Here is a 12,907-nt window from a genome sequence, read left to right as displayed (position 1 = left end):
CGGCGTGTAAGCCGAACTCACATGCTATTTCAGAGTGAATATTTAGAGTTGCATGGTAAACAATATAGGGAGACACTAGGCGGAATAACAGTATTTACTTGTGTTTTGTTGTTAAACTAATTAAAATCTACATTATCGATGCTGTAAAAGGTCCCTCATGAAACTGAAAATAGTCTTATTAATCTTTCATCGGAAGATTTTAGTGGCTGAACAAAACTTCTGTGAAGATTTAAGCCATTTGTAACAACAACATCCAACGTTACATCAGCTTTGCGTGAAGCTAAAATAATTTTGAAACAGAACATTACCTGTCTAAGAGAAATGCTTCAGCTATTGTATCATCCTTTCTCCAGCGTGCAAAGGTAACTCCAATACTGATTCAGGCTTTTTAAAAAGTTCTGAATCAGCAGGTTTTTACAGATTGAGCGCCCATGCTCTCTCTCCCACTCTCTCTCGTGATTGCGCAGCATGATCATACGGCATGATCATATTTTATTTTGGTCAAATAAGCATAATCTAGAGGCCTTTGCCTTTCATAGAAGCCACTTCTGATACCAAATGATAAACTAGAAGTCAAGTTATTAGTTGTTGTTTCTTAAAACTTGGATAGGCGACAATATGTATATGTTAGCACAGTAGATGCTTTTCTGTTTTTGCACAGTGCGAAGAAAAAGGGCCAAGTAAACATAACATAGCTGCCGTTTAGGATGAAGTGACACCCTTTTTGTTATCTTGTTCCTGTATCTGTTAAAGCTAAAATGTCTTATTTTTACTTTCTGTACCTATTTGAAAATGGAGAAAAGGTTGTCTAAAGCAGTGGTTCCCACCATAGTGGAGCCCCCCCACCATATAAATACACACGCACACACATTTGTACTGTATATATACATATATATAGTGTATGTGTGTGTTTGTGTAATATTAATATATAATATGTATAGAAAATATAAATTAATCAGTTTTAACTTGTCTTGGCCTTCAATAAAAACAAAATTTAGGTAGGCTTTGTCATACTGTCTAATCTTTTTCTTCACCTCTGAAGAATAACTGCATTTAAGTTTCTCTGCCATATTTGTTTTGATTTTGCCTTTACAACACGTTGGACAAGCACATTTTTGAGCAAAATTTAAATAATTATTTAAAGTTATTAATTTTAATTATTTTTACTATTATGTTGGAATTTTAAGCATGTGTTTTGTGTTTTTTTTGGTATTTAAAAATACATATATAATAGTAGGGCTGCTCGATTTTGGGAAAAATCATAATCACGATTATTTTGGTCATAATTGTAATCACGATTATTCAAAACCATTGCCAGTTTAAGTCAAAATTATAAGCGCTTCTGAGATTTTTTTTTATAAATATTTCCCAAATTATGTTTACAGAACAAGGAATTTTAACAGTATTTTCTATAATATTTTTTCTTCTAGGCTTATTTGTTTTATTTTAGCTAGAATAAAAGCAGGTTTAAATATTTTGAAACCAATTTAAGGTCAATATTATTAGCCCCCTTAAGCAATATATATTTTTGATTGTCTGCAGAAGAAACTACTGTTATACAATGACTTGTCTATTTACCCTAATTAAGCTTTTACTTGTATTTTAAAAATTACTAGTAAAATATTATTTACTGTCATCATAGCAAAGATAAAAGAAATGAGTAATTAGAAATGAGATATCAAAACTATTATGTTCAGAAATAAGTTTAAAAAAAACTTCTTTCCATGAAACAGAAATTGGGCAGGAAAAGGGTTGCTAATATTCAGGAGGGCTAATAATTCTGACTTCAAGTGTATACATTCAGTTATTTCCACCCTGCAAAGAAATGAGAAATAAATACAATAGAATAAAAATATTAAACAAACTTTGCTTTAAGCATCTTCACTGTAAGAAAAACACTTTAGCTACAGCAGTCCTTTAGTCAAGACTAGTGAGGGATTTTCTCGTTGTTTGATTAATCATAAAAACAGGCGGCAGCAGGAATATTTCTCGCTGTCTCATTAATGGTTTCTCTTTCACGTCTTTTGATCCTCAACTCGTTTGTTTATTACACAAATGAGGGTTAATATAAATAATCACTAAACACCGCGTTTTGACACCTATTTGACCATTAAAGCGCTCACGTTAATGACTTTAGATGTCTGCGCTCCTCTGCTCGTCTCAGTGTGCGAATGAGAGCGAATGCTGACCGGCCGCATGCTTCTGACAGCTTGTGCGTGGTGCACACACACATATGCACGCGGTCGTGTACAACTGGAAAAGTGGCGGTATATGATGCAATAATCGTTTATCTAGATTAATGCTTTTTTATAATCGCTTGAAATCAAAATCGGATTTTCGATTAATTGTACAGCCCTGTATAATAGTGGAGAATTTTTTGCCTTTTTGTACCTCAATACTTATCTCCCGCGTCCCCCTTATGAACTCTGGCGCCCCCCTTAGCGGACCCCAGGTTGGGAACCACTGGTCTAAAGAAACTATTGTTTTTATAAATCAATACTCATTTAAAAACGTTTAAGATGAACGTATTATTTTACTATGAGAGAGGAGCAGATTACAGCTCACTGAATCTGCTGTTAATATCCACGGTGACCTATCATCATGCCTAAAACAAAGAATGTAATTATTAAAGCGACGATCGGGCACGGGTCGGGTGAAGACACGTATAAATACACTAAATACACTTATCTTTATTGTTCTGGCTGTGAACAGGCATTTTGGCACATTAAAATCACATATGAATATCAACCACCACAATTTTTTTTAGTTACATCACCATTTATTAGTATGTTCCTCATACTTCAGCATAAGTAGTTACCCAAGTAAACAGCAAATAAGCTCTCTAGTGTGTAATGATGGAGAAATAGTCTTCTTTGAGGTCTAGTTAGTGTTGATAAATATGAATCAGTGTTAAATTCAGCATGTTTACCTGCATTGGCCTGGAGCACATGTGAGTGATGACTTCTTTCCTGGCAGCTGTATACTCGTCATCACCAAGATTTTCATTCAGGCTTCTCTGTAATAACAAAATATATTCATTATTAATACACAAACACACAGAGCCCTCCAATCACATTACTCCCCTTTGAAATCTTATCCACAGCCCTACTACCCATATGATTTTGTTCGCTCGCGTTGCTAGTTTTGTGGTGACCAATTCATCTGTGCACGTCATTAAGAATTTAAAATCTGCACTTCCTCTTTTTTTTTTCTCAGTTAAATTCTTAGATTAGGTCTGTGAGGTATTGGGCGTGGCTAACATACTTAACCACACCCATCCAACTGTGAGTTAAGTGAGGAGGAGGAGCCTGTTAAGTTGTATTAACTCTCCCCAAACTCTTTTCCCGATCTTTCTGAATGAAATGCCTACTTTACTACATCCAATCAGCTCGCAGTAAAAAAAAACAAGCCACGCCCACTGTTTTCTCATTTAATATTACGTTTCTCAAGGAACTGCGTCACAATATGACAAAAATATGGTCGCAGCTTACAATTCATGTGGTTTTAATAATGTTAGAATAGTGTATAATACCCACATGGAGTGCTCCAGATGAGGAGAAGTCAATGTCAAGGCCCATCTGGTCAAAAAACTCCTGCATGTCATCCACCATCTTGGTCTGAGGAGGCGGGTGTCTCCGAAGAAGTGCCAGTTCTGGGTACGAGCGGTAGATCTGATGCCCTACCGCCATGTTCGCCAGCAGCATGAACTCCTCCACCAGTCTGCACGACAGAGGGCAGGAGATTCATTGTTCAAAAGCTCAACACGAAGGTGTTCAGAGTCACATGTTGTGCAATAGAGGGACAGAGAGTGACCACTTCAATAGCACAAAACAAAAAAAATTACAAACAGCAAAGAGCTGAACACAGCTAGATACAGATGATGAAGCATATGTGGCCTCTTGCACTGCTCAGGGGTTAGCATTTGTCAGAAAACCCATAGTTAGAGTGGTATGATAGCAATTGTATGCATACTTACTTATTGCTGTCTCGATACTGATAGACGTAACAGCCCTGAGGCATGCTGGACTCCTTATCAAGGGTGAAAGACAGCTTCAGCTGAAACCAGGAAATGACAACAACTGAATTAGACAAATATTGCTACTATAGTCAATAAATCATTTACCTAGTGCATTTAACTAGTGCTCTCAAAAAATGTAATCACAATTAAATTGCAGGGGTGTATATACATATACATACATGAACACACACACACAGGTGAAGTCAGAATTATTAGCCACCCTTTGATTATTATTATTTTTTAATATATTTCCCAAATGATGTTTAATAGAGCAATGACATTTTCACAGTATGTCTGACAATAGTTTTACTTCTGAAGAAAGTCTTATTTGTTTTATTTCGACTAGAGTAAAAACAGTTTTACATTTTAAATACCATTTTAAGGACAAAATTATTAGCCCCTTTAGGGCTAGTCTACAGAACAAACCATCGTTATACAATAACCTGCCTAAGTACCCTAACCTGCCTAGTTAACCTAATTAACCCAGTTAAGCCGTTAAAAGTCGCTTTAAGATGTATAGAAGTGTTTTGAAAAATATCTAGTAAAATATTATTTACTGCCATCATTTCATCAAAAAAAACAGGGGGTCTCCAGTGGACAGTAACAGACTCCGAAATGAGACACATTAGGTGAGCAGGTTACATTGTAACCCCGAGTCCTAACAACGCACTACATGACAAGATTTGCGGTGATAAGCAATTTGGCTGTTTGCAGCAGACAAAACACGACAGAATTTTAAATACAGTCATTCAGAAGCACAGAATAGTGCACTCACTGCACTCTAGTAAAATGGTAAGATTTATCATCTATTTATTGGATATAAAACCTCTTTAACATTATTAAATGATGCTGAATCACTGATATGAGTTTAGAACTATAGTTTAATTTCAAACTTCAAAGACTTTCAAGATTTTCAATATTATTATTATTATTATTATTAATATTAATAATAGTTATAGTAATAAAAGCAATAATGACTGGACTAATAGTTTAAATTGAAAATTCATACAATAAGTACTAAATAAATACTTAATAAATAAATATTTAATCATTTTTTAAAAATTACATGGCGCAGTTTTTCAACAACATGCCAGCTACCAGTTATATTTATGGTGATAAATGAAAGGAATTTCTTTTTAAAAACCAAGTAAATGAAAAAATATTAAATATATAAATTTAAAAAAAATAAATAAATAAATAAAAAAGTTTAACAAAAATTCAATAGAAGAAAATGTTTAAGTCAGCTTTAAAAACACAGAGCATTGAGGAAAATCTACAACATTGAGTAAAAACTGAAAGTCAGTTTATAGAGGGCATAACTGACTATGGCACAAGAAACATTTAAACATACCATTTTAATCATAATTGCATTACTTTCCAGCAAGAAAAGTATTTTGCACTAGCTGAAGTTTATTAATAGAGGAGTGTTACAGTAATCCAGCCTAGAAGTCATAAAAGCATGGACTAGCTTTTCTGCATCTGAGATGGATATCATACTTCATAACTTAGCAATATTTCTCAGATGAAAGAAGGCAGTTTTTGTGACATTGGAGATAGGATTTCTAAAAGGTAAATTGCTGTCTAATATAACACTGATATTTTTTTTGCAGTAGAGCTAATGCTAACTTTGTATGCCTTTAATTCCAGGTTAGATTTAGGCCCAATAAGTAATAATTCTACTTTGTCTGAATTTATAAAAAAAAAGGTAATTGTTGGTCATCCAGTCTTAAACATATTTAATACACTGCTAGCTTAGACAGTTCAGACGTCTCGTCAGGTTTTGTTAAAATATATAACTGAGTATCATCTGCATAGCAGTGAAAGCCAATCCCGTAATGTCTCCCAGTATATTGTAAACAGCAAAGAGCCTAAAACTGATCCTTGAGGCACCTCATACTTTACTGGACTGACTTGTTAAAGCTGTCCAATTATATTAACAAACTGGTAACGGTTAACCAAGCAGGCATTTCATTTGAAAGTGTTTTAAACTGTTGGTGTTTACAAATCTATTTTAAGTTTTTTTATGCCATAACTTAAAAACCGAATGTATCGAACCATAATATTATTGTATTCTTACACCCCTACTGCACAGAAGGATGAAATTACAACAACAGCCATTTAATTAATTAATACAAAAAAAAAGGGGAGCGTTCAACCACACTTCCAGACTTCATAAGCACACACTTGTGAATGGAACTGTTTTTCATTTCACCAAAGATATTTCCATTACGTAATACCTGTTATTATGAGGATGTTTCAGAAATTAAGGAGTACATTTGGTTGCTGCGTCTCAATGATGGATCTGTTTGGGTAGTGATTCCTTCAGGGTGTATTACTCGTTTAGTTGATACTTAGATAATTTGGCACTGCTATAGGGTTGTTCAAATCCGGTTCCTCTTAACTCATAACACAAACACTCCATCATGGACACAATCACCAGAACTTTGTTTTTCATTCACATTATGCAACTCAAAAGTCTTGTCACCCATCCACATTTTAGGAACAACAAATATTAACTTGACTTCTAGTTGACCATTTGGTATCAGAAGTGTCTAACATGAAATGCAAAGGCCCTTAGATTACGCTTATTTCACCAAAATAAAATATGATCATGTCTTGATTTTAAATGATTTAATTACTGTAAAGTCTGACTTTGCTGAGACGCTTCATTTTTGCATATCGTTTAAACACACTATGAACAGCAGCTACACTAATTATTTTCTTAATTCTCTATTTCCACCTGAGAATACTTATTCCGAGGCCCCTACAAATTATGCCAAGTTATCCATAATCCTGGACCAGGCCGTATCCTGAGCTGATGCTGTGGTGGTAATGGAGGAGTGGAGAGCATGAGACTGATTCCTGAAAGACCACAGTGACAGATGGGTCTGCGCAATGATCCTGTGGGCCAGCCTGAACACCCACCGGTGACCTACTCACAACTTTAGCTTCTTCATGTTGGACATTCAGCATTCTCCAGCCTTTAACGTTCCAACGCCTAGACTGCAGCTCTGCACTAGACGTTTGGCCAGAGGGGAAATGGTTGTGCCCAACAGAGCCTGGTTTCTCTCAAGGTTTTTTTTTTTCCTTCACTTCATCAGTTGGTGAAGTTTGATCGCCGCTTTCGCCACTGGCTTGCTTAGTTTGGGACTTGTGGAGCTGCTAATCGATGGATTTGCTCTTCAGTGTTTGGCTTTTCAGCAGTGAAAATTAAACCACACTAAACTGGACTGACCCAGTTTCCATTTACTAGAATTTCTATGTAAAGCTGCTGACACAATCATAAAACCACTATAGAAATAAACATGAACTGAATTGAGAAACTAAGGTTTTTTTGCACTACAGCTGATGATCAACAGTAAAAATTACACATTTTACCTCGTCCCAACAGGGAAAAACAGCAACAATTAAGAATTTATGATTATATGGTGTCATAACTTCGCAGGCAAAAAATGCCTTTATATGAAAAGTCAATGGGGCAAAAACAGCCACTAAAATAATTGAAATGGTAGTAAACTTGCCCAGTGTGTTTTTTTTTTTTTTGAACTTTGTCAAACCATTTTCCCAAAATCTGTGTCAAAATAAGTAAAAAAAAAAAAATCTTTTTTTTTATTTTTTATTTTTTGGTTAATGAGCATTTTCTATCAGGCTCTTATAATTAGGTTCAGAGGTGTCATTTTATATGTAACGAAAAGGCTATTAGCTTGTAAATAAAATGCCTTGTTTTCAAAATTGTCACTTTAGACAATTCTTTGGTTTTTAATTTTGTGTCAAAACGAGCTAAATACACTTCAGCTTTTTTTTTTTTTTTTTGTTTTTTTGCAAAAACCTCTAAATCCACATATTGGGACAAGACAGTGAAATTAGTTTAAAAAAAATCACTAAAGAAGCGATTACAAGTTATTTTATCAAACATAAAACACATTGCCCAGATCACCTTAAATTAAAATTGCATAAATCTGTCAAGTGGCGGTTCATTCCACTGTAAAAACCAGGGAAAGAGCAGAAAGAAAAAATGAATTAATGAAATCTGTCAAGTGCATTAATTAATAACATTAAAACTGACATCAATTAAATCTTAACAATCTGTTGTCATTTCTAAAATTTGGGGTTTCAGATTTAATGTTAGTAGAGCAATGTAACTATTGTGAACTAAGCTTGGTAGATTTAAATGATGTAGTGTAAAAACATTAGCCCCTATAACACATACAGACCGTTCTGGAAATTTACCGGCAATTTTCCTGAATGGTTGTATGTGTGAACAGGTCCTTGTTGAAAATACCGGTAAATTCGTTCTGGATATTTTCCGGAAAGAGAAGTTGTAACAATACTAGTAATTTGCCGGAATGCTGCGCTGTTTGAATGCAGAAGGAAGATTGCCGAAAAGAGCGCGTGCACGTCTAGAACGTGCTGGCGTGAGACGCCTGCTTTAGCCAATCAGAACAGTCAGACGCATTCACGTCCGCGCGGTTTATGAGAATAAAAGCCTTTGAATATTTTCCCAGACATATTTAGCGCGCTAGATGTTAGTCAGATAATGCTTATATGTTCATCTTAATGCCAACTGTGTAAATAATCATCGATAAGATGCTTATGATAAGCCGTTGTTTGTTTACCTTCAAGCTTTGCGTGTGCACGTGAAACAGCCGTGAACGCCAGCACACACATATTATGAACATCTCTACATGGGAAAGTGATCCTCCATATGTTTTCATCAAAGTTGTTCACAATAATGATCATCCACAGAGTTTGTAATGTAGTCAAATGTTTACAAATACAAGCGCGGCCGTTTAAAGCTCATTTGTGGGGAAAGATGTCAGAATTTACCGGTATTTTGGAATGGATGTGTGAACTTGGAATGGATGTGTCTTTTCTGGAAAAATTCCGTAACGTCCTCGCCTGTGTGAACAGCGCTATTGTGAAACATCAATATATGTGCAATGTCCATAAATATAAAAAGCTTATCAGACGTATAGGTATTATGAAGTGATAGAATTAATGTATAGTTTTATACATTATATTAATTTTTTTTAAATAGCTTAAATTAGCAAATAAAACACAAGGCAGGCCTACTGGGCAAAAAGGGGATGCCTCACAGTCCATTTTAGAAACTGTCATTTATTCATTCACCAAACTCAAGGTCTTGGTCCCTTTTTCATCTCTTTTTCTTGTACATTGTGTTTGCTTTTCTTTATAATGCACAGAGTTTTGGGGTAAGGGACGTTTCCGTTTGCCATTCACTGACAGTCGGACAGGCTCATCCAGTTTATCAAACTCCATCTTTTAAAATCGAATGCAGATTAAAACAGTCTCCTTGTAACAGCCAGCGAACCAGCGCGCTGCTACATTGAAAACATATGATTCATTCACATGACACATGTGACATGACACATTCGATTCGCTCCTTCTGACTGGTTCTCGGGAAATATCGGCTTTCGCTGTCAAAGGCAAGTGCCGTTTAGAGGCTTTTGCCAACAAATGGTTATTTCTAAATGTGCTGATGCTGCTACTGTACTGTACCACGGTACCACATAAAAGACCAGAGCAAAGAGAGACTGGTGTGTCTGACCTGGTCAAGTCGGAGAGCGCCACCCTCAAAGCGCTGAGCTCGGAGCTGTTTGGCGATGTTGTGCAGGTTGAGGACGGCCTCTTGTATCTCGATGATGCTGTGGTTTGGGGAACAGGCTGGCAGTTCTTCAGGACTAAAGTGCTTGTCAGGAGCATCAATCATACTCTGAGCATGATCATAACTCAACTTAATGCAGGAACAGATGACGGTTCGCCCAAACCACTCACTCAATATCTGTAGAATAGAAAGTAAACAATACAATTAAAAAGCAGTACTCTGAGATGAGATGGTCATCATAAACTGTACAGTTGAAATCAGAATTATTTGTATTTTCTTTTCTTTTTCAAATATATCGCAAATTATGTTTAACAAAGCAAAGAAATTTGATAATTTTTTTTTCTGGAGAAAATCTTATTTGTTTTATTTTGGCTAGAATAAAAGCAGTTTTTTAATTTTTAAAATACCATTTTAATTTTCATTATTTAATGCGTTTCTATTATGGCCCAATAACAATTCTACCCCTTAAGGCTGATTTATACTTCTGCGTCAAACGCCGGCGTATGCTACGGCGCTGACGCATAGCCCTTCGCTGACGTGCACCTCTCAAAAATTGTAACTACACGTCGCAACGACGCGTAGCGCAAGCTCTGTGATTGGTCGGCTTGGTAGCGCTGACGAGTCTGGGCGGGACCGAGAGCCGCGTGAATGGTGCGAGCCTGATGGAGCGATTGTTTACAAGTGTGGAGTCCCGTAAAGGAGCTCCTGATGGAAAGTTTAGTTTTGTGTTTACCTCATAGTTAAAGTTGTTGCACGTCCGCCGCTTCCTGCCTCAAAATGAGCGAGTTTGAGCCACTTGTACATCCCGGAAGTGTTCAGGAAAACAAAACAGCAGCGAAGAAACTCGACACAGAGGAACATTTACACCTCACTGCCAACTAGCGTTTCGGAAGTGTTAATGCAGACCAACAGAGACAGCGCGCAGAAGTATAAATGCAGAGCTACGGGCGTTGCATGCGCCAATGGTTACGCTGGTCACTTAACGCAGAAGTATAAACCAGGCTTTAGCCCTTCCCCTTAGCATGTGAAGAGATAGGGGTGTCCCAATTCTCTTTAGCTTAAAGGCGTAGGGCTAAGGGGAAGGGGTAGATAGTGCTTCGAACTGAAATTTTTCAGGACCACACTCAAAACCAACGGGTACAAAAATTTCCCAGAATACACCATCTATGACAGCAGTATAGCTGCACCCGGAGGTAAGAAGATCCACAAATTAGTATTTTTTTGTTGTTGTTGTCATTATTACGAACTATTACAACAAACAAGCATATGTTTTAATTCATTCATAACCGCGTTTGTGTTTTACAGTCAAAAAAAAAAACTAAAATAAAAACTGCTAAATTTGGCTATCTACAATCCTTTGGCCATCTACAATCCATAATCATTACTCCTGTACAGCAGTCCCACAACATTCTTACACTCTATGACACTTAAATACCCTGTTAAAATAGTCTAGTGGTTGTGAATGGGCTTTTTACAGTGTCTGGTAAAATGTTAATGTTGTTTTGGTGTGTTTACATAGATGAATAAGGCCACTGTGTAAATGCACAGTACAGTTACGAGCTTATTGCCACATTAGATTGTCATGATAACATGATATATGCCTTCAGTGATGTCCTGAAGATAAAAGCCGAAAAATAGCACAACTAGAGTAACTACAGAAGTTACCATCGTCTGATCTCATATGAAGCAAGGGATTGCAATGACATATGATGATGTGTGCATGTGCTGTAGTGCTGTCCCAATTCTAAGGGTAAATTTTGAAGCCCTTCATCTTCACACTCATTTTTAAAGGCCAAGGGGAAGAGGTAGGGGTCCAAAAAAAGATGGATATGGGCCTAAATCTTTCTCTTAAAAAATATTTTAATCATTCTATTAAACAGAAATCAGGGGGGGCATATACAGGGGGGTAATAATTATGACTTCAATGGTAGGGTAAATCACAAATAATGATATTGTGTTAAAGAAAATGCACTCAAAGACATGTTTTGAGTTCTTTTTTCTCTTTGAGAGTTTAAAGTCACTGGTATACTTAAAAAGCAGTTCTTTTTCGATCTTCGTTTGAAGACAAAAAGTAGCTTGAAAAGGCTGAGTATAAAGGTCATGCTACTTGCATGGATCCCTAAATGCAATGGCGGTGAGAGAGGAACAGTTTCATGAACATCTGTCAGCCTTTTCACTGCTTTCTATTTTCCACAAACAGAAAATCAAATGGAAAAATGTTTAGAAAAGACGTGGAGTAATGCATTGTTGCCTCTCGTCTGCACCAGCTCCACTACTCGAGCCTCCAGTTTACTCAGGTTGCTAACGCTGACATCACACTGCACGATTTTAGCCCTGCTTTTCGCTCACTGACAAATTGAGAAATCAGAGACAAATGCTAACTGCCAAAGCTAACTCAAAACAAACATAATTTTGCTTTAGCTGGAAATGTTGTCATTTCAGTTTATTCTATGATTTTGTTTGCGGTATACCAGGGCCTTAAGAGGTTGTCAGATATACAGTACCTTTCCCTCTGGAGAAAGCTTCCAAATGACGGAGAAAGTCAGTCGATCTGTCAGAGGATTCAAGCTGCACAGTTCCTCACAGAGAAGACGGGGCAACATGGGGATCACCTGTATGAAATTTGTTTTTGAAACATCAATCAATCAATTAATCAATCAAACAATCAATCAATCAGGTTTGGAGCTTGATGTGGTTTCAATTATTTGTTATACAATTTAGTATTGAGCCAAATGGAGGTTTTGATAATGAGAGGAAAGTTCCGCCATCATTTAATAAATACTTCTTTTGTGTTCAAAAAACCAAACAAATCAAGGGTGAGCAAAAGATGACAATATTCATGTTTGTCTGAATTATCCCTTTTAGTTCTCATGGTCAATCACAAACTCGGTATTTAACACCAAGCAGTCATTTAAGTCCCACATCTGTAGCTTCTATAAAAATTAAGGTTATGCAGAAGTAGGTGGTTGCCCTGTAGGCCTAATATACAAACTACAGCCGGTTAAAAAGCAACAGCTAGAGTCCTTACTTGAAAAAAAAAAGTATGAGCTCATCATTAGTCTAGTTCTATCAACATTGCTCTATAGCACCATTAAATAATATACATATCTTAAAACCAAGCTTCCTATTTTTGAGACTTTGCAGCCAAATTACATTGATTGCTTCCAGCTTTCCTTAGCTAATAGTAGAATATTAACTAACCTTGTTGTCACTAAAATCACTTCAAGGTGCATTACGCAAGTTTGAACTAGGTATTGCACTCT

General features: G+C 36.3%; 1 protein-coding gene across 8 annotated transcripts in view; it reads right to left on the bottom strand.

The window, feature by feature from the left end:
* dis3l2 (DIS3 like 3'-5' exoribonuclease 2) overlaps positions 1-12,907 on the bottom strand; it is a 43,448-nt gene that overhangs the window by 7,814 nt on the left and 22,727 nt on the right. For 6 of the 8 annotated variants that reach the window (XR_012390400.1, XR_012390399.1, XR_012390396.1 and 3 more), the window contains exons 12-16: positions 12,149-12,256; positions 9,588-9,821; positions 3,977-4,056; positions 3,537-3,720; positions 2,930-3,016 (exon numbers count right to left, since the gene is read on the bottom strand). Coding sequence is in view for 2 of the 8 variants with exons in the window: in XM_073922805.1 (XP_073778906.1) it covers positions 2,930-3,016; positions 3,537-3,720; positions 3,977-4,056; positions 9,588-9,821; positions 12,149-12,256 (693 nt within the window). In the remaining 6 variants the exon portion in view is untranslated. Of the gene's footprint in view, positions 1-2,929; positions 3,017-3,536; positions 3,721-3,976; positions 4,057-9,587; positions 10,235-10,323; positions 12,257-12,907 lie in introns of those variants that run through there. The other 2 variants (XR_012390403.1, XR_012390402.1) reach the window with 2 other exon arrangements.

The sequence above is a fragment of the Danio rerio genome, chromosome 2 (genome assembly GCF_049306965.1).
Source record: "Danio rerio strain Tuebingen ecotype United States chromosome 2, GRCz12tu, whole genome shotgun sequence".
Taxonomy (NCBI): Eukaryota; Metazoa; Chordata; class Actinopteri; order Cypriniformes; family Danionidae; genus Danio; species Danio rerio.
Note: the sequence above shows the minus strand (reverse complement) of the source record. Positions and strands in the feature narration are given on the sequence as shown.